The sequence below is a fragment of the Brachyistius frenatus genome, unplaced genomic scaffold (assembly GCF_029030835.1).
Source record: "Brachyistius frenatus isolate BFR_SWC_R1_liver_20210118 unplaced genomic scaffold, ASM2903083v1 Contig_6, whole genome shotgun sequence".
In the NCBI taxonomy this organism is placed as follows: domain Eukaryota; kingdom Metazoa; phylum Chordata; class Actinopteri; family Embiotocidae; genus Brachyistius; species Brachyistius frenatus.
The window spans coordinates 1,377,624-1,399,379 of NW_027210605.1; the positions used below are offsets into that span (position 1 = coordinate 1,377,624).

The 21,756-nt window shown below is 40.9% G+C and overlaps 4 protein-coding genes across 4 annotated transcripts; 2 read left to right on the plus strand and 2 right to left on the minus strand.

Moving 5' to 3' along the window:
• The first annotated feature begins 1,487 nt into the window (after positions 1 to 1,487).
• On the plus strand, positions 1,488 to 9,790 carry LOC138636020 (interleukin-17 receptor C). Its single transcript, XM_069723804.1, has 16 exons — positions 1,488 to 1,753; positions 2,931 to 2,958; positions 3,059 to 3,193; positions 3,453 to 3,512; positions 3,611 to 3,723; positions 4,504 to 4,609; positions 4,696 to 4,734; positions 4,892 to 5,031; positions 5,137 to 5,199; positions 5,288 to 5,342; positions 5,441 to 5,661; positions 6,066 to 6,113; positions 6,219 to 6,270; positions 6,854 to 6,949; positions 7,027 to 7,065; positions 7,533 to 9,790. The coding sequence occupies exons 1-16, from the start codon at positions 1,622 to 1,624 to the stop codon at positions 8,342 to 8,344; spliced, it is 2,139 nt and encodes a 712-aa protein (XP_069579905.1). The 5' UTR covers positions 1,488 to 1,621; the 3' UTR covers positions 8,345 to 9,790.
• A 749-nt stretch (positions 9,791 to 10,539) lies between these two features.
• LOC138636032 (protein disulfide isomerase CRELD1) lies at positions 10,540 to 16,464 on the plus strand. Its single transcript, XM_069723831.1, has 11 exons — positions 10,540 to 10,842; positions 12,253 to 12,373; positions 12,473 to 12,555; positions 12,828 to 12,938; positions 13,205 to 13,296; positions 13,763 to 13,942; positions 14,039 to 14,134; positions 14,232 to 14,315; positions 14,472 to 14,567; positions 14,660 to 14,800; positions 14,884 to 16,464. The coding sequence occupies exons 2-11, from the start codon at positions 12,257 to 12,259 to the stop codon at positions 15,102 to 15,104; spliced, it is 1,221 nt and encodes a 406-aa protein (XP_069579932.1). The 5' UTR covers positions 10,540 to 10,842; positions 12,253 to 12,256; the 3' UTR covers positions 15,105 to 16,464.
• A 91-nt stretch (positions 16,465 to 16,555) lies between these two features.
• On the minus strand, positions 16,556 to 18,205 carry LOC138636038 (uncharacterized protein D1044.6-like). The gene is made up of 6 exons (XM_069723843.1): positions 17,746 to 18,205; positions 17,528 to 17,664; positions 17,285 to 17,412; positions 17,109 to 17,168; positions 16,808 to 16,997; positions 16,556 to 16,666 (listed from the first exon to the last, which is right to left on the minus strand). The coding sequence occupies exons 1-6, from the start codon at positions 17,753 to 17,755 to the stop codon at positions 16,556 to 16,558; spliced, it is 636 nt and encodes a 211-aa protein (XP_069579944.1). The 5' UTR covers positions 17,756 to 18,205.
• Positions 18,205 to 21,686, minus strand: mbd4 (methyl-CpG binding domain protein 4). Its single transcript, XM_069723817.1, has 7 exons — positions 21,153 to 21,686; positions 20,298 to 21,058; positions 19,964 to 20,029; positions 19,708 to 19,842; positions 19,466 to 19,615; positions 19,164 to 19,267; positions 18,205 to 19,075 (listed from the first exon to the last, which is right to left on the minus strand). The coding sequence occupies exons 1-7, from the start codon at positions 21,281 to 21,283 to the stop codon at positions 18,968 to 18,970; spliced, it is 1,455 nt and encodes a 484-aa protein (XP_069579918.1). The 5' UTR covers positions 21,284 to 21,686; the 3' UTR covers positions 18,205 to 18,967.
• Between the last annotated feature and the right edge of the window lie 70 nt (positions 21,687 to 21,756).

Below are 21,756 nucleotides of genomic sequence, written 5' to 3' on the forward strand. Positions count from 1 at the left end.
TGGCATTCCTCCCAAAAATGTTCGTAGTTCACGACTTTTCGGCCATAATTTCTCAAACACTGAGGACCATTATCATAATGTGCCTTCATAAAAGGAGTGATTAAAAAATTAAACATACAGTTTTCCAGTAAAAATTAATCAATGATATAGATTGTGCTGCTCTCCTGAAATACGCAGACATCTTTTCATTCGTCGTCTGTGATTGTCAGCTCTCCTTCCTTCTCCCATCTGCCCTTCATAGATTTAGTTTTCTATTTTTTTGGTTGTAGTAATTTCCAAATTGGAGGTATCGATAAAAAAAAAAAAGTTTTTCAAACAAAACATCTCTCTTAAAGTTTCAAAATATAATTTAATTGTCTTTATAATGCTACATAAGAATATTATGTTGTAACTTTTATTTTCTATCTGATAAGCATAATGCACTTCCTTAACCCTGTCTCCTCCACCACAAACTGACAAGACGCTCAATGACAGACCTGCTTGACAGGATTAATCAGAAACTCAATCTTTACTTGCAGTGCATCCAATAACTCTAAACATCAACTTCAACAGGAATGGAGTCGACAGGAGCCAAACTCTGAACCCAGTCAAAATACTTTTATTTGACTGAAAATTCAAGGTGTAGGCCTATATTATAGCTTACCAAGTAACAAACCTACTATAAAGTCATGAAAAGGAAACGCTTTTATTTAAAACTTTTTATTTTAGATTTTATTTTACTCTGATTATAAGGTATCGGTTGCATTTTAACTATGACGATTGAATCACCAGAAAAACAGGTCAGTTTAGTCACATTAGAATTGCCATCATGCCCCAAAAATAGCCAAACCACAGAGGTTAGGAGCTTACCTCTTAGCCAGGTGGTGATCATGCAGCCAAATACCTGAAAGATCCAATATGACGCTGCATTTTTTTTTATTACACTACACCGCACACCGGTTGTTGCAGGTGTTTTCATCCTTCAGCGAGAACACAAATAATCAAGAACAGTGGATAAAGGTTAATGATTAAACCTTAGCAGCAACTGAAAACATGTTAAAAAAAAAAAAATAAAAACTATGGGAATCCTGTAACTCTACCGTCATAGGGTCAGTGATTGCCAGAGCGAATAATGTTCTCACTGACAGAAGTGTGTTGCCCCTTCCCTATACCCCTGCCTGTTCACAGAGATAAATGATCATATAAAATGTTGACACATTGTTGAACCCAAAACAGAGTTTAATTGACCTTATCTGATGGGCGTATCATTAACAAGTGTTGTGACATTACAACAATCTGAATAATGCAAGTTGCCTTTGTTCATCATTTGGATCACATTTATTTTATATTGTGACCAGCCAGAAACTGGAGGATGTGACAAATTTCCCTCATTCCACCTGAGCAGGTGGCGCAGCTACACCTGCCGAGCTGTCAATCATCAGGAAGGGCGTGTGGAACAAAATCGCAGGAACGTAGCAGCAGTTCGTCAGAGCGGGACCAGCCATGATCGTGTGTGTCTCCCGGAGGAAATGTACCTGTCGCGCTGCGGTGCTCGGTGGATTCAGTAATGTTTCTGATGAGGGGAGTGAAGCCGTGGAGCAGAAGAAGAGTCTGTGCCAGGCGTTAAGACGCTCTCCACAACATGATTGTGACTCTCCACCGGGGGCGACTTGTTGTCTCCCTGCTGCTGTCACTGCTGCGTCTCCGGCTGTTCGTGTCGGCGGGTGAGCTGGAGACGACCGACCAAAAGGCACCTGAACTCACCTGTAGCAAGGTAACGGCACGGTCCTGAGGTTTCTGAGGAACTTTAAAGGAAAGACATGAAGGAGCAGGAAGTTACAGAGTGACTAGTACCTATATGGCGATAATACTTCAGTTTTTTTTTTTTTATTTTTTTAGGTCTACTGAGTCTTATAACTCCGCATTATAACAAATGGACTTTTGTGTTGTATCTATTTATCAGATCATACAATAACCAAAATCAATTCAGTTATAGGTGGCTTATGATTTAGCGTAACTAGTTATGTTTCATAAATGTTGTTTGGATTCTGTTAAATTTATTAACAATTATTCAAAAATCTAGCAAAATGGTAGCTACATAGAAAATAATACAATTTAGTGTGCAGGATTTAGGTTTTTAGGGGGTGAATTAAGAAAGAGAAGACAGAAAGAGATCAGAGTTTATTGCCCATTACTTATTTACTATTGTGCCTGAGCTGAGCTTGACACCTTACCCCACGGCTCCATTTCCAAGACAGGTGGCTTTTATTTTCTCTGAATTCTGTTTTAGGGAGTTAAAAGAACCAGAAAAAAATAAAATATATTTGCAATCAAACACTCAGTTCTAGGATGGTATATATTTTTAATAAGGTTCCTTTACTTTATGTCATTGACGTAAGATTGCAAGAAACACGCACGCACACACACACAAACAATCACACACACACACACACACACACACACACACACACACACACACACACACACACACACACACACACACACACACACACACACACACACACACACACACACACACACACACACACACACACACACACACACACACACACACACACACACACACACACACTCACTCACTCACTCACTCACTCACTCACTCACACACGAAGCATGTTCATAAATGTTTTGGTCAAAATATCAGAAACTTCTCACCACTTTAACATGTCAATCATCATATATAATGTTGGGATTTTGTTATTATTTAAACATATGAATAACCCACTATCCTCACCACCAGCAACCCTCTTGCCATAATTAGATAAGTAAAAATATAAGAACTTGTACTTGTGGTAGAGGTAGGACATGAATACCTCGTTTAGCACTATTTACATCTGTGGTATTTAGGGCCCGAGCACCGATGGTGCGAAAGCCCTATTGTTTTGTTTTTTTTAATGTGTGTTTCATTCACGTTTCTTCTCTGTCTTCAGGATTTGACTGACTGCTATGTGAGCTCAGGTAGAAACATGATGTGCATCACATCTCATAGTAATAATCTCACATCACAGTAAGCCTGCACTTCGTCTAAACTAGAATAACACTCTTCTTCTTGACACAGACTCTCAGTTCACTGCTGCCCTGAATAATCCATGTGGCTCAGTGGATGTTACGCAGGTACAGCTTAAAGTCATCTTGTGCTGTTCAGCCAGACAACACTGTGCACCCTGCCTGCAAGTCATCATCACTCTCCGAGGTAGCGTTGCCATAAATCTGTCATTCATATCATCGGCTTGGGTGGGACACCTGGAATCTGGCATGTCTCCTAACTTCAGCATTCATTTCCCTTTGTGCAACAAATGTTGGCGTCTCTTTTAATTTCAACCAAGAGACTGTTTCCTGCATTTTTATCATAGCTGTTCAACTTGTCAAACTTCTCATGTTGTAGTCGTAAAACACTCGGTTGTCTGCTGTGGTATTTACTGACTGCAGTTGCATTGTACATGTCGTTGCAGAGGTGGACGATGCAGAGAATGCTTCTGAGCAGTCAGGTGAAGAAGGCAGCAACGAAGAAGGTATGAATGACATCAGCTTAACCCCCATACCATAAAAATGTTGCCTTTTCATATTAAATACTCAGTTTATTCCTCTTTCTTTACTTTCTGTGTCACAGCTTTGGTGAAAGTGTGTCTCAGCTCACCAGGCGCCAAAGAAGTCTGCAAGGCACTCCACTTTAGACCAAGCTACTCCCGTTTTGACCAATCTTCTGAACTGTCCACACATGAGGTAAAATTGGGCGAGGTCGAGGTAATGACTTCATGCAGGTGTTGTTTCTGTTGTGGATTAATTATTAACTAGTCTGTGGTGTTGGAAAGGAATTCAATTCTACTAAGGTAAAAGTTTAAGGTCTTTGAACTTGATTATGTACATTTGAGCAGAGATAGCGTTGCCAAAGTACGTTGGCACAAGTCCTACTAGATTAGCTGTGTACTAGATACTGTCTTACTTTGGTGTATGAACATAGCAGGCATTGTGTTAGCAGAGCATGGCGGGAATTAATGAGGCATTTGGTAGGAAAAGACAGGGAGTGATATTAAGTCAGTCGACCCTTGTGGAGTTATTACGCAATGCCACTTTTTTAGTGTACTTTAAAACTTTGATGGGTACATTTATTTGTCATAAAATACATCAAGATTAAACCAGTTGTTCCGACTAACAAACAAAATAAAAACAAACAGATAGGTTCTGATTGAAACCCATGTTTCAGATGTCTGAGATAAGACATTCCACCAAACTGTTTGAAGCCACTATATTTTCACATATAAGCAAAACCTACCACCCCACCACAAAACATCTGTCAGAAAATGTAGTTTTTCCTTCTTTCCTCCTTACATTGTTTTAATTTCTGTAAAAGACTTGAATACTTTCTTGACTGCTGCTAGTCCCACTTATTAAACTATTCAAAGACTATTTCCATGTATCTTTGTAAACTATTTAAACCACTGAGTAACAAAACAACAACAACAACACCGAAAGACAGTCTGTGCCTGTTTCCTTGAAATGCAGCTGCTGCTGACAGAGAAAGTGATGTTTGGCACTCCTGTTGTGGTCTTAACACAATCAACAAGAAAGCATGAGTTCCATCATATCACGGTTCCATCTTTAGAAGAAGGTGAGTTTAATGCTCTAATGTGAGTAAAAACACACTGAAGAGCAGAGTAGTGTCACTGACCATCTGCTGCTTCCTGTTTCTTTCAGTTTGCTCCATGAAGTTTGAGGGGACCGTAGAGGAATGTGGTAAGAGAACCGCTTCCACCCGTTGTTTATCTAGTGTAGCATGTGGTGTGTACGTGCTGCTGAGTTTGCACACTGCATTGCAAGCAAAAACTGTTGTAGCTACATACTGAAGAGTGACACAGCTCAGTTTTAGTTTGTGATGACTGCCGTGTTTCAGGATTAGCTCCCCGACTCCGAGCAGCGACTGATCCTGAGACAAATGGGGTCATTCTGCAACTGGTGAACACTGCTGTGAGACAAGATGAACTCCAGTGGCAGATGCTTTGGAATGAAATACATGGAAAGGTTCTTACATGGGTCAGTCAATGCTAAACTATCCAAACAATGTGTTCATGTCAATCTGTTAATGCAAATCAATATTGTCCAATGCATATAAGTGTAACTTTTCTCTATTCTGTGCAGCCCAAAGGCAAGACAGAGGTGGAAATTCCATCAGATTTTGTTGTACCTTGCCTGTGCTTCCAGGTAGCTGTAATGATAACTGACAAATAACACTCAGCTGCAGGTATTTTGCAAATAGAACAAAATGCAAAAATAAAAATGTTGTGTACAGGTGTGGTCGAAGGGACAACCACGAAGAAGATCCTGCCCTTTCCAAAATCACCCAGGTAAAAGGAGTTCTTCGAGGTCAACGTCAGATTAAAATGAATTTGCATGGTAAATCATTACACCTACACACAACCTAGCATTGTTTTTGTTTTTTCAGATGCATTTGAAAGAATGCTGCACAACGTGTCTGTGTCTGTGGTGGAGTCTCAGATGAGGGAGGGTGGCACGGGACTGAGCTGGAACATAACTGCCCTCTGCAGTCTGGAGGCAGAGGTGTGGCTGTGCAAGAAAGATCAGGCAGCGGGCCGGTGTGAAGAGGTGACCGGGTCCAGACAGACACTGCAGGCTGACTGGAAAGCAGCGCACAATGGACAATGGGTAAAAACAAAAAACAGCTGGGATGCACAGGGTGCTTTCTTTTTATAAGCTGAGCCGCTCAAGCTTCACTTCCTACTCGGCTGTCTTCTTTGCATCCAAAACTTTAGCCAGAAGCCTCTCACCATTCATAAATAACTGACCACAAACCAAAAAGTAGATTTTATTTTTCAATAATTTGAGTGTGTCATGTTTTATATACAGTATTCAAATAATTATTCAGCCATCGTTAAAATCGATGTCCCAACATGATGGTCGAAACTAAGCTGTAACATTTCAATTCTGTGGGAAATGCTGACACCTATATTTGTCTTATAAGTGTTTAAATTGATCAGCCAGTAATGAATAAACTTGTTCTTTATTGTTTCAATTTTAATCATTCATTTCATTCTTCCTACATTTTTCAGCAAACAGGAGAGTTCAGTGTGTCGTCCCATCCTCTGCTTTGTGTTCAGGTGACACTTGTATTAATACTTCATACATTAAATATAAAGTAGTAAATGTAAAATGTATTTTCAGTACGCACTGTGCTAACGTGATCTATTTTTTATTTTTTTCAGATACAGATAAAAGGGATGGAGTCATACGTGGTGCTCCGGTGTCCATTTGAAAGTAAGAGTGTTAATTATTATCCAGACCGAAATTAAATGGTTAAGATGAACCATTGTAACCTCAACACAACAATGTTGTTTCATTATTATGGGGCAGATAAGTAATTACTCACTGGTCTTTGATGGAGCAATTTTTAATCATTACCTTATGAATGTAATAACCTACGTGCTATTATTATTCTCTTTAATTTTCCAGCTGACCTCCAGCACTGCTATCAGTGTTTTAGGTGCTTGCTTAGCTATATCTAGTGAAGAGGGAAACATTACAATCTCACGGTGGAAAATGTCCTTTGTCTATGTTTTGACTACTTATTTCCCTATAAGGGTGTGGCTGTATCTGTAAGTGTAAGTGTGCATGAGCCTGCCCTTTCAGCTGAAATAGATTGACTCTGTGGTTCTCTGATATTCTTAGATTTTTTTAATTTTTTAATTTTTTTAATTAAATTGACATTGTATCATTGTTTATCTGCTAATTTCTCACGTGGAGAAATATAATTTCCACGACAGTCTTCACCATACACCAGTGTTTCACAACATCACCACGTTCTGAAACTTTTTAACGTCTTAATTCTTTATATTTCCAGAATCTCGATCGAGATGGACCCTGCCAATCCTCATTGGATTACTACTGATGTGTTTGGCCATATTAGGAGCTTATTTCATTCAAGGGATCATAAAAGGTCAGTTTTCTATTTGTGGCCCATTGATTATGAATAGCACCGCAAGCAAATATCTAAACATGGACTCTGTTTTCCAGGCTACATTTGGACATGGTTGAAAGAAGATGATGTTAAAGGTATGAGATATCTTCATTTCACACTGGCCAAACACTATCCTCCCCTTTTATATTGTTCATATGTTCATATTTTATTTATACATTTGTGGGAATGTATGTATATTCATGTTTTTGTGTTTGAACTTGGTAATTCTCTTTCTTCCTAAATTTAAAAAAGCTCTGGTTTTGTTTTCCTCCTCCTCCTAAAGAAAATATCTAGCTAACAGAATACTTCAGTGTTTTTACCAGAAATCTCTAACTACCATTTGGTGCTGATCAGATAAAGTAGCCTATAATTGTTTTGGAGTTTGTCGCTGAAAACAGACATCTGCTGCAGTGCAATATATGAGAGGAATAAGTATTAATACATTTTTTTGTTATTTGAGTCATACTCTATACTTCCCTCTTACCAGCAACCCATTCTCTATTGTATTCACATTGTCATTTGATAAAATATTGATCATAGCTGTTTTATTGTTCACATTCAGGTGCTGTGGGCGGTGGTCACGTGGTGTTGCTGTACCCACCTGATGATGACCAGGGTCTGCCAGGGCTGCTGAGTCACCTGGGCTCGTCTCTCCAAGCCCTGGGCTTCAGTGTGTCTCTAGACCTTTGGAGCCAGACTGAGCTCAGCATACTGGGCCCCGTGCCATGGCTCCATTCCCGATTGGACCGACTACAAAGGCAGGGAGGCAAAGTGGTGTTAGTTCTGACCCAGGCCGCCTGGACAAAGGCTGAAGAGTGGGGGGCTCGCAGCTGGGAAAAGAATACTCCCAGGGAGAGGAGCAGAAACATGGAGGAAGACGAGGCAGGAAGAAGCTACCCTTCCTCTTCTCCACGTGTAGATGTTTTTAGTGCTTCACTGAGCTGTATTCTGGCAGACTATTTACAGGGCCGCGCAGGTGAGCGGTTTATGCTGGTGCAGTTTGAATCCCTCCCACCTGAGCCTCCAGGTAGTTTCCGGCCGCTGCCACAACTTTTCCGCGGCCTTCACGTCTACAGCCTCCCATCCCAGAGCCTGGGTTTTCTGACCGAACTAGCTGGAGCTCGGCAAATGGGTACAGCATCAGCCAGACGGAAAAGGGCCGGGGGGCTCAGGATGGCATCCCGAGCTCTGGCCCAAAGGCTGTCAGGGTTCACAGCAGGGACAAATGTATTACGCCTCGCAGGGGTGTCCCAGGGGTGTGTTGGGGTAGGAGTGGAAGACTCTGGGGAAACGGTGCCCTTGCAGCCATGTCTCATTATGCCCCCATCCAGCCCTGACACAAACCCCAAAGTCAGTGAGATGGAGTGGGTCTGACAGCAAGAGACGATGAGCAGCCAGACTTAAAAAGTACCCAAAGTGATGCACTGGGAGATGCTTTGGAAAATCTCAATGAATTTGAAGCTTCTGCTGGTCTAAACATCTTGGGTCTGGGAGCTGTTGAAAACAAAGTGTATTAACGTTTCCAGCACCAAAAACAGAAGCTTGTTGCAGCTCCGGAGAAATGAAAGCGTTCAACATTAAAACATTCCTCTAGTTCCGCTGGACTATGTCTTGCAGCTTCAGTTTTCCACTGTGATCACAGTCTGGACACCCTGTGTGCATTAACGTTGGCTCAGACACTCTGAATGGCGGACCAATCAGTGACAAGTGTCGGTGGGGAAGTGCGACGAGGATTAAGTCAAGTATATTTTTCTTAGTTCCAGCTGTGGTAGTGTGGTAGACAGTTTCAGCGCATACCAATCGGTTAAAGCTGCTCCAATACTTTCTAAATGAACTCGAGGTCTACGCCCAGTAGGAAGCAACGACTGCAAACATATGGCGTATACCCAGACCCATATGTTCAGGCAGTAAATTTGGGTCTGGAACACCAGGCTATTAAAACATCACACCACTTTAAAAAAAAAAAAAGCTAGGAGAAATCGCCTCCTAAATTGTTTGATTACAAAATGTTTTGGGGAAAAAGTATTTCAAAAGCAGCACAGCTTCTTTGTACAAGACAAAAATAACACTAATGCAAAAAGAGAATGAAGGAAGTTCATTGCTCCTTTTATTTGACCCTGCAGTTATTTTTCATTCTTAAACCAAGCCAGTGTGTTTGTTTGACACCTTCACTGGTACATACCATTGTGTATGCACATGTATTGCTAATCAAAAGCCCTTACAAATCGGAAGCATTATACAACAATGTCTATACATACTTTGACCATACATGTGAATATATAGACTACTTTGTCCAGGCATGGTGAGTTGGTTTTATACTGTGTTTTGTCTTCCTGTTTAAAATGGGATTGAATAAAGTATTAATCTCAGTAGGCTGTCCAGTTCTGACAACAAAACAATTCTTGCTGAAGTGTTTTTAGAAGCAACATCTGCCATATTTCATGTGCAGAAAAGTGTATGCAATCAAATTATCTCTGAAATTGTTCACAAGTTCATTCAAATAATGTTTAAAAAAGGTATAGATGTGGAGCAAGTTCCCACTGAGCACCAGTTACTGTGCTTTTAATGCTTATTAGGGCCAGAGCACCGATGGTGGCAAATGTCAGGCACCAACTTTCATGAGGTTTTGAGTATGTTAAAGCCGCCAAAAAACGTAATTTTTTGTTAAGAAGAATAAAGCACGAAAATAAGAAAATTTAAACTGCAAGCTAAAACATTGCAACTGGTTCTGCTCATCCAAATTTTGGACGATATACTATAGTGTGAGTTTTTTTTCACATTTTGGATGACATGCAATTGTATAACTTTTTTTTAATAATATTTTAGACAACACACTATTATATTGTATGACTTTTCTTCATAAATGTGGACAACATACTATAGTATTAATTTTTGTAAATAAATTTGGACAAGATGCTATAGAATGATTTTTTTTTATATTGTGGACGACATGCTATAGTAGGAAAAAAAAATTATAAATTTGGACGACATACTATAGTATGACTTATTTCATATTTCTGACGACATGCTATAGTATTATTTTTTTTAATAAATTTGGATGACATGCCATAGTATGAATTTTTCTTCATATTACTTTTTTTTTTTTTAAATTTTTTAAATTTTGGACGACAAGTGTTTTTAGAAGCAACGTCTGCTATATTTCATGTGCAGAAAAGTGTATGCAATCAAATTATCTCTGAAATCGTTCACAAGTTCATGCTATTGTATGAATTTTTTTTGAAGTATTTCCCGACGTGCAGCATGCGAGGTCCCGCATATCACCGCTTGCAGTTTTAATTACTTATTAGGATTGGTCAATTTAAAATAAAAAATAAAAAATAATGATGTTTTGTTTTTAAGAAGGCTACTACAGAGATGTTCACGTCTCGTTCGTTAAAACGCAGCCTATCCTAAATGCGTCTAAATTCATTTTTGGACAGTCAAGCAAGAGCTGCGACATTAGATCATTTTTAAACGGTTTGATAAAAAAAAATAAAAATAAATGACGTGTTCTTCCGATGACGTCAGGACGTTGAGCGATTGGTTGATTTGTTGGTTCCCGGTGGGGTTGGGCGGGGTCAGGTCCTGTTCGGCCGCTGACTGCGAGGAAAACACAAGACGCGACTGGAAGAAGCTGCACCTTCATTCATTCATTCATTCATTCATTCATTCCTTCCTCTATCCCGCTTGCAACTCACGGTACACGAGCCTGCGTGAGCACCACCAGCGTTAGCGGGCTTTTTAGTCTTCGCTGAAATGGCACGCTTGAAGCGCTGAAAGCGTCCGTCCCAAGATGTGAAACTGTGCCTGCGTCGTGCGCCAAGCAGCCGGGGGGGAAAATCAGACGATCATCGGTGGGGCTCCCGGTCGAGGTGGGTGGTGTTTTTTTTTTCTCTTCCCATCAAGGTAAGACCAGAATGGACAGTGCGACGTCATTTTCAGAGGGAGTGCCGTAAAGATGACTTCAATATCCCACGGAGGACACCGGCTGAGTTCAGTAGACTTTAAAAGAGACATCGGACAGATGAGCGGACAGAGACGACGTTAGCTTAGGCTAGCGGCTAACTGCCAGTCGGCTAGTTTCCTGTGGTGCTGATGCTGAGCTAACGGAGCTAACGAAGCTAACGTCGAAGCTGGAGCATCGCAGAAAGGCGAACTGCGTGTTTTATAGATCTTCTGACAAGACTCGCGTTAAATGACAAGAGAAACGCGTCGCTGAGCCTTTTTTTGGAGGATTTTATTTAGTTAAGTGTGTCACCCAAATTACGAGATGAACTGAAGTCTGAATGAACATATTAATGCCAGGTGGAGGCAAATAAATTTACAGGACCGCAATGTAGCTGCTGTAAGGCTATATAAACCACAGTTTAAATAATACCATAAGATATACCATACTATTGACTTTAATTATTATTATTTTTGGTGGGGCTTTTTTTTTTTTTGCCTTTGAAGATGCAGACAGACTTAGAGAGGGGTATGACATGCATTTAAAGCTTCACAAAAGTAATGCACAGTTTTGGGTTGTGTTATATGGACAACCAAAACGGACAAAATCCAAAATGCATTCTAGAAAATTAAATGACGCAAAAAAAGTAAATTAATATTGAATTAAATGCACCAAAATATGATGAAAAAATAATTCAGGTATCAGTTATTTCCTGAAATGTGACATATATTAATATTTCTGTTTTAATTAACTTGTATATTTATGCACGTTATTTCCCCTATGTATTGCTTGTCCCATTTAATTTCCCATTTTATTGCTCATTTGTAATATATTTATTTATTATTTTCCCTTTGCATTTCTCCCCCTTTTTTTTTTTAAGTTCTTCCAAACTTATTCATATCCGTATTTTCCATTTATTTTTGATGCATTTCTGCTTCATTATACAAATCAGGAAGCTGTGATTGGAAGTGTGTCATGGGGTCAACTATTTGTTGACTGGCATCACGTTGCACAGATTGTCTGTACATGTCTTGCTGCCACACGGTTGGCCAGGTCAGGAAGGACAAGTGTTTGGTTTGCCCTGAGCGTCTACTTGAAAAAGTAAAAAGCTCTGAATGTTATTTTCAGGGAGACTCATTTCTTAAACCGTCTCCTGACTGAAGGTAGACATTTCTGTAATGAGTTCGATGTGGGAGCGAGGCGCGTGTAGTCAATCTGTGGGTGTGCTCGATGATGCTTTCTGTGGTGTTTAGAAGTATTTAAACCCAAACTTCTTTGTTCAAATTTACTATGCATTAAATGTGTGTGTGTGTGTGTGTGTGTGCTCTCTTTGAAGGATCATGTGGTTGTCCTGGCCATTCCTGCCTGCTCTGGTGCTTCTCTCGGAGCTCTCTGTGGTGAGAGTCCAGACGGCACCGTGCCAGACCTGCCGAAAACTCACCGAGAGTTTCATCACGGTACTGCAGCTAACTTAATCAAACACCAATTCTAGCTCGTCTTCTTAGAGCTGTGCTTTTTTTTAAATCATCAAAGCCTCTAAATTTCTCTCCTTTTAGGGCTTGGAGAGAACAGCCAACAAGAACTTTGGGGGAGGTAACACTGCCTGGGAGGAGGACAAGCTGGCCAAGTATGCACGCAGGTGAGACCATGTTTTCTAGAGTCATTCATTCACTTCGTCTTTGTGATCAGGTAACGTGATTAAATCAAGCTTCTGTCTTTCTTGAGTTGTGTTACAGGAACCATCCTGAAAGATGTTTCAATTGAGTTTGTCTTCGCTGCATGTTTGTGTGATATTTTGTGTGAATGATTACGTAAGACAGTCTTTTGGAAATGCCACACTGGTGGCTAAGAGCGAGGTCACCATTTCTGGTGTGCTCTGTTTTTTAACGACTTTCTTGCCTCTTGTTTCAGTGAGACTCGGCTCCTCGAGATCGTTGAAGCTGCTTGTGAGAAAACAGACTTTGAATGTAACCAGCTGCTGGAGCAGATAGAGGACCAAGTGGAGACATGGTGGTTCCACAGGTACGTGTGTGTGGTAAATCTAAATGAGCCAAAGTTTCATAACAAAATGAAAAAATAGCAACATTATTATATGTTGAAGTTATGAGATTGTCCCTTATCGATTTACTTTAAAGTACTCTGTCTTGAATTTAGATAAACTGTGATTAAATCAGTTTTAATCCCACATTTATTTGATATTAAGGCCTTGTTGGCTCCAGCTGTTGTGCCAAGATGTATTATAATGGTCCTGTTGTAGTCTTGACTGAAATGCTGTGTATTTCCTAAAGGCAGCAGGAGGCACCGGACCTGTTTGAGTGGCTGTGCATAGAGGAGCTGAGACTGTGTTGTCCACCTGGACGCTTTGGACCTCAATGCAAAGGTGTGAAAAGCATTAAACAACAAGCTGCCTGATATGAGTACAGAACATGTTACCATGTTCCTCTATGGTGTTTTTTAAAACAATTTTTTTTATCTCTGCCTCCCCTCAAACATTCGAGGCAGATGCTCGCCCACCTGAGCCTGGCTCTGTCGTCGGGGGGAGGGGTGGTTATCCCCATTTAAAGGGAGTTTTTCCTTTCAACTGTCGCCAATGTAGGACTTATCGACTCATTGGCCTTCTCTATGTAATGTTGTAAGGTCTCACCATTACATTACAACGCAAAGTGTCCGGATGCGCGTTGTGTTGGGATTTGGTCCTTTATACACAAAATTTAAATGAGCCTCATTTTTGAAGAAGGATTTTATAAATATGTAAAACCGAGTGATGGTAATCAGAATCATGCTAATTCAAAGCTTTAATTAGAAGACTTCCAGAGAACCACTACGAACATGTTTATTCAATACAGAGTGTCCATCCGGACCCGGTGGTGTGTGTGGAGGTCTGGGCCGCTGTGAGGGGGAGGGTACCCGCCTGGGAGACGGAGAGTGTGTCTGTGATCCCGGATACTCGGGTCAACTGTGCCAGAGCTGTGCTGATGGCTACTACAGAGAGAAAAGCTCCAATGACAGCTCCGGAGCCTGTGCAGGTGCTGTAGATTCACACAACTGTTTCTACTGTTCATTGTTACTATCCGTTCGGGGTCGTCTTAAATTGACTTCTCCCTGCATGTCATCCTTTGCAGCTTGCTACCACTCGTGTAAGAAATGCTCAGGGCCGCAGGATTACAAATGTCTGGACTGCAAACCCGGCTGGATCCTTCATGACAACAAGTGCGTGGGTGAGTGTGGCTTTAGAGGTCATTTGGTAACACTGGTGTGATTCTGTACCGGTTTCCTGGATGCGTGTTGTTTAATATGCCTCTTATTGTCTCTCAGACATTGATGAGTGCGGTACGGAGCTAGCTCGTTGTCCTTCAAACACCTACTGTCACAACACTGAAGGATCATATGAATGCAGAGGTAGGCTCCACCACTCGTTACAAAACTTGTATAACTCGGGTGCTGATGTCGACCAAATGACGTGATCTACCCGCTGCTCTGGGCACATCACTGTACTGCGCTACCCCCCCCCCCCCCCGTACATAATATTGACCACTTAACTTCTCGTGTATCCAGGCTGTGACCAGGCATGTGTGGGCTGCATGGGAAGTGGTCCTGCCCGCTGTAAGAAATGTTCACGTGGTTACAGATTAAGGGGAGCCAAGTGTCTTGGTAAGTCAATGCAACTGAATCTCTACACCATTTTACCTCTTTACCTTCTGCTAATGCCGTTCTAAAAGGATTTTCTTTGCCTCCTCTTGCAGATATAGATGAATGTAGTGAACGTGCAATAGCGTGCCCAGGACTCAACGAGGCCTGTATCAATGAGGAGGGCTCCTTCCACTGTGACTGTGCTAATGGATTTATAAGAAGAGATAGCATTTGTGTTGAGAATAAGCCTCCTGGTAAGTATTAGCTGCAATACGTACACAAACCCTCATTTTTATCAGAACTCTTGGCTAAGTTTCTCTTCCCCCCCCCCTCACAGCCGGCCCAGAGAAGGGACTGTTTGACGACATGACGGATGATGAGGTCCTCGTACTGCAGCAGATGTTCTTTGGCGTTGTAATCTGTGCCCTTGCTACACTAGCTGCGAAGGGTGACATGGTCTTCACAGCCATTTTCATCGGAGGGGTGGCTGCTATGGCTGGATACTGGCTGACAGAAAAGGGAGACTACATGCTGGATGGATTTCTGAAGGGACGCTAGACTGTCTGGGACCACGAATTGATTAACGGACCTTGGAATACCAGCCAGTTGAATAAAACCCAACTGGGGACAGGAAATTGTCTTTACAATGCTAGCCTTTCAGGGATTTATTTGTGATGGGGGAATTACTTAAAAGGGCTCGGGTTTGTTAATTTATGTTTATGAATAGGATAACACAGGAAAAAGTGCGAACTTGAAGACTATGAATCCGTGAATCTTTAAGAGGAATAACAAAGCAGCACTGCACTGATATAAAGGAACTGAACTTGATCCCCTACCTCAACTTTGTGGGGAACAAAGGGTGACATAAAGACCACTACTGATTGTTAAAATCTATTATGCATTTGGATGTCTCATATGGCCTCTATGTCGCTCAAGAAAAGATGTCGTTTTCTTCCACACAATGAAAACCTCCAGTCATCATGTCCATTCATGTTTTTCACCATTTCAGTGCTGTGAAGCAGAAATTGTTGACTGGTGCGTATGTTTTGACCAGTTACAGCAACATTTAGACTTAGTTCTGTGGGCATCGGATTTAGATCAGAAATGTTATGGATTTCTCAAATTGTCCCAAAACAGAGCACTCCAGAAATGTTGGGAGTTATTTAGATTCACAGAATGACTTTTTACCACCTCCTCCCTGACTGATTCTTTTTAGTAATAATGCATGATAATAGGATTTGAAACGAAAGGTACTGCACCATCTGTATTAATTTATTATCTTACTTTGGCATGGAAGAATAACCTAGCTGCTGGATCACAAACGTTACTGCTTCATGTGTGTGTGAGAGAATGTGGACAATGCAAGCCATTTTGTGTTGGCTTTTTTTTTTTTTTTTTTAAGCAATATTTATGATTGTTTTTGAGATTTCTTGATTTTAATGTGCACTATCAACGCAGATTTTAATCTGTTCAACTGTATTTCTAGCAGATATAGTAGCATTCTGTTAAACAGTCACTGAGGTATCACTTCTTATCTGTCCTTCTAGTTTATCTTTGATTTTCCAAGTGTGGAATGTTGTCCATCAATCAATATAGAGGTTTGCATTACAATAAAAGAGAACATTTGCCACTTCTTATGTATTTAGTTGGGATTTTTAATTGGATTTTGTTAAGGCAATACCGCTCCTGACATAAGATAGAACTGGGGAAAAACCTTTTCTACAATTATAATGTTGCATTATAAATTACAGGGCATGCAGAGAAGTCAACAACACAGAGAACGTCCTGGAGTAACTGTAAACTGTCACAATGGAAATACTTTGGCATGGAGAGTTTAATTTGATTGCTCCTAGTTTAACATTACCTAGAAATATTATTCTGGAATATTCGCTTTTCGCTATTAAATGTTTCTATCATGCACTGTATTTTGAAACTCATTTTTATCTGACACTTCAGCATACCTAAGTGCTAGTGAGCCCTGAAGTTGTGGCTTCCTGGAGAGGTTCAACCTATTTCAGTGTTCCACTCCAGTTAATGGGGTTGAGGCGCAGCAGCTCTCTCTCCCTCAGGGCCTCCTGGGAACGTGTTCGTGCTCTGTCCCTCCAGCTCTGCTCCATTAGCTGTACACAAACAACAGAGACAAGACAAAAAAAAAAACCAACTCAGACACTCCCTACATTTTTGTAACCTGAGAGCATGCGGACGCATTTGTAAGGGAGGCAGGAACACAAAAGCACTGGTGGATACATGTATGACTGTACCCTCTTGTTCTCGTCTCTGTATGCTGTCATTGCTGTCCTGTGCTGGATCCTTTGCTCTCTTTCACCGGACAGGGCAAGGCGGTCCACCTCTCGGATTTGCTCGGCTTCCTTCACTTTACCGGCCAGCTGCAGCTTCAGTGCTGCACATTTATCCTCCATTTGCCTGTTCAACTGTTCTCGCAACTCCTTCCTACAGAAATACAAACGAAGCGTATCTTTGTCACAAATAAATGTCATGATGCTGAAATATCAAAAGGAATCATCAGTGCAGGTAGTGAAGCTGACGTGTTCACTAGCTTACCTGTACTCTTCTCTCTCACTGCTGGTTCCATAAAAGGGTTTTCGCCACACCTGATGATACCTGACAGACCAAAGTGACTTTGAGACTGAAGCCAAGATGGAAACAGCATTTGGGATTTTCTATCCTAATTCTGAGGGGGGGAAAACAAATCAATTAGTCATATTAGGTCTTCCTACCTGCAATGTTCTCTTCTCTGTAAGATCAGCGTCCTCTGGTGGTTGTGGTGGTGAACAGCTGGTGTCTCCAGACTGACAGTGCGTTTATGGACCAAAGGTGGATGTAAAGGGTTCAATCTTGGAATACTCTAGGGAGCACATTTTATGAATACTTAATATATATAATGTTTCTTCTTTTGACCTCAAAGCAAACATCACCTGCCTATCACACAAGGGGGGCATGGTGAATAAATCTCTGCTCACCTGATTGCTTGTCCACAGCCGGGCCGCGCCTGAGATGATGGGAAACGTCACGGGAGTGACCACCAAGCAGTGACTCTGCCGAACAGGAGGTGCCTCATGAGGGATACAGACTGGGGTGGAAGCCACAGAGATGGCAGCTGTAAACACAATCACAGCACATACTCATAAAGATTATTTGTGTTTGACAGCAAATTTGAACCAAAAAAAGTTTTTCTTACGTAGTTTCATCCTGTAGTTCGCGCCGTTTCTTCTGTTTGCACACCAGAGAAGTCCAGTCTTTGTGTACAATGAAACTTTTAAAGCACAATTTACTTTCCTTCTTAAAGTTGCAATGCTGTTTGCATTAAATCATAATGTAAATAAATAAATATATATATATATTCCTGCAGTGGTACTCGTTAAAGATTAAACTGAGACATGCCAGTGCACAAACTGAGTGTTAGGCGATGGCAACAGTTGCCTTGGGAATCAGGTTACCCCCACAAAAAGAAAGCTGCTGCGTGGACTGGCCATGCATCAGCGCACTCATAAAGAAAGATTATTAGTCTGTGACAATGGCCTAACCGGATACAGTCAGCGGGATGTCTGCAGATTTCATCTACATATGTGACAAGAAAACCAGTCAGAAGATTGACTAAATTATTCACTCACAAATTATAGAAACTTTAAAACTATTTTAAAAGTTTTATTGAACGTGGAGTAAAAACAGGTGGTGTGTAGGAGATGTATAGATCGCATATCCTCAAAAATGACATAAAAATGTTTTAGTATAGCATGTGGCCCAAAATGTCATCCTCTAGTATTTTGTCCAAAATGTCATAAAAATGTCATACTATAGTATATTTTCCAAAATGACATAAAAATGTTTTAGTATAGCATGTGGCCTAAAATGTAAAAAAAAAAAATTCATCCTATAGTGTGCTGTCTAAAATGTCATACAAATTTATTAATAAAGCATGTGGTCTGAAATGTCCAAAAATGTCATAGTATAGTATGTTCTCCAAAAAGTCACAAAAACTTCATACTAAATATCACTGATAGATAGCAATATGTATGTATTTTGGACATTAGGCTACATACCCGTAGCCCCATATCGCTCTGTTCAAAGCCACCAGACTCAACTTCAGTGTTCTACATGTTAAAATGACACACGTTTACGTTTTTATTAATGGAGTCTGGTGGCTTCGAGCAGTGATATTACAGCTGTTTTCTGATCAAACAAAGTGTACAGTTGGAAAGGGGAATCACACAATTAGGTTTTCCTTCACAATGGGAAATTAATTGAAAATAAACAGCAAATAACAAGAGACAGAAGCGTTATTTAACAAAGTTTTTACTCTATATTGGGGAGACAGATTGATATTTTCTCAGTATTGGGGGGGACACAACCTCTCCAAAAAAGCTGTGGTTACGCCCATGGCAATGTGTATGTAAAATAACTTATTTTCTCGTTTGTTCCTCAATGAATTTTCCTTGCAGTTCCAGAGTTTCATGGTTCTCCCACAGCCAGGCGTGGTATTTGTTTAACATGTGATCTTCAGGCGTCACCTTTGACATAAAAATATTAAGTAGCATTAATTAACATTACAAACCTAATGTAATCCTGTAACAGTAGACTAGGTGGGATTAAACTCACCTGTCTCCACTCTTCCACGCAGAAGATCCTGTAGGAGTCGTTGCCGTACTTCCCGATACCGTGCAGCTCGATAGGGTAACGCCACTGTTTAGTTAGATATTCATCTACACAGGGGAGAAAGGCTCGAGAGATTTTCTCCGGCAATTTATACTGTTTCATTTTCGTCTGACTAAAACCATACAGAAACACACACACAAAAAAAAGATACATTTCACTGCTATAATATGTAGTATAATAAGTGTAACAGTAATATAAATATTGTGCACAAACACACCGGATGTACAAGGAAGGTTGATGTTCACCTGAGAAGCGGATGAGTATTTTGGCTCTAAGCTCATACAGTCCAAGGGGCTTCATAAGTTCAGACATGGGCTTCCAGTCGGCCTCCCGGGTTACCTCTGCAGACGGGTAACGTTCAAAGAACTGCCACAGTACAGGAATGGCCATCTTACCTGTATTGAAGAAAAAAAAAATAAGAGTGAAATACCAGGCACCGGTACATCCAGCATCCAGAATATTGAAGTGCGTGTGTGTTGGGTCCTACCACTTGTCTTGTTCAGAAAAACAGTGGCCACCAGGAGCTTCCATGGGTCGTGGAAAAGGGTTTCCTGTATGAGGTTAAAGGGAGAGCGAGGGGGTGTCCACTTCTTGAAAGCCTTTCTCCTGGGCGGGCTAAGTCCTGAATATGGACAATGTCCTCTTTAACCACATACATGATTTTAATTCATAAATGTTGGTTGTTACGTCCACATATGAATATACACAAGCTTTTAGTTTCAAATGAGCCATTCCAACATTACCATCTCTGAGGGGCCTCCTGCGGAAATAAGGGCTGGTTTTCCGTTTGTCATCCAAGCTCTTCGACTCTAAGAAGACAGGAAACATTTATGTATATATATATTAAAAAAAAGTAAATCGACAAATTCTTATGTCACACAAGAAAATGTTTTAAAAAATACCACACCTGATGACAGAAAAGTAACCTCGACAACAAAGCAACAACACATTTTTTTAGACACCACAAAAAAAAAAAAAATCATAAATTGTATTAAAATTGCACTAACTATGCTAACATTTTTTTTCTTCAAATTATTAAAAACTTTTGCAAGCCGTCAAACTGTAAATCATACTTACTATTCTGGGAGTCTCTTACAGGTGTAACGCTCCCACCAGTGATGTCTGGTAACAACACCTCCTCTTCCACTTCCTTATGACTGTGAGCTGCAGCCTCCAGTTCAGAATTAGGCTTGTCGACACCTTCGCTGTGAAGCTGTTTCTTATCTGCGTCTCGCTCATCCTCACCTTCATTCTCGCTTTCACTGGCAGGTTCTACATTCAGAGTCGGGACTGAAGGCTGCGAATTGTTCACATCTTTGTGAACAGTTAATGTGTTTTGTTGATTAGTGGAAGGAGTCAGTCTGAGTAGCTTCTCTCTCAGCAGTCCCACTCTCTGAGGGCTCCTCTGCAGTTTCACATCATCCACCATCCCCGAAGGCGCAGCTTGTGAGCAACACTTCGCAGTCTCAGCAGTTTTGTCTCCACTAACTTGTAGTACATGTGTGACCTTCTCTGGTACAATGTCACTATTAATATGGTAAACATCTTCTACACTTTTTTCATCTTCAGTATCACTTCTGAGGGAGGAAGAGGTTCTTTTAGATTCATTTGGGGGTGGATCCAGGATCTCAGTTACATCCTCTGTTATCTCCTTCTGTCCATCTGGATGTTTTTTCTTCCGTCTGGTCTGCTTTACTTTGGCGGGGACTATTTGGGAAGAAGTGACATTTTCTTTGGATGTGGTGAAATCAAACAGCTTAATGTCCAAGTTCCCGTCTCCACTTTTTAGGAGGAAAGCGTGCAGGGATGCTCTTGACCGGAACCTCTGCCCCTGGGGACTAAAACAACAGACAAAAATAATTGTAATGATCTAACTGTCTGTGATGTATTGAAAGGTACAATAACAGATAAATGCTTTAAAAGCAGAGTTACCTTGTGATGTAGACATCCAGTTTGCCTGCTGTCTTGCCGGCTTTCCGTTGCCTTACTTCTCTGATCCAGCCAGGGGGCAATGAGGAAGTGAGGCACAAATCATCCACATCCTTGTGACTTTGGTTATACATGTCTCCACTAGTCTCCAGCTTGATATCACAGCTTGTAGGATGTATTTTAAGATGTGTTGTTTTGGAGTTTTGGTGGAGTCAATGATGAAGCCAAATGCCTTCAGTTTCGGGCTGCTGTGGATTATTTTCCTCAATTAATCGACTTGCTTTTTAATCTTAAAAACACATATAAAAATTGTTAGTTGAATGTACACGGCATCTCTCCGTGTTACAGTCTCACACAACGTCGGCGAGTATTACTACGTAACATTATCATCGTTATTACTGAACAGCAGATGTGGAGAGGATTAGCGGCCAAACACAAATATATAAATTGAGGTTTACGACACGTGCAGGCACACTGGTCAACCCATTCAGATGTGGAGCCTCATGTCTAGACGCCCGTCTTCCCGATTATGTTCTGATGGTCAACACAGGAGTGTTGACGCAGGAACACAAGCAGGAAGTAAGAGAGCAGATCCGAGTCTGCGCAG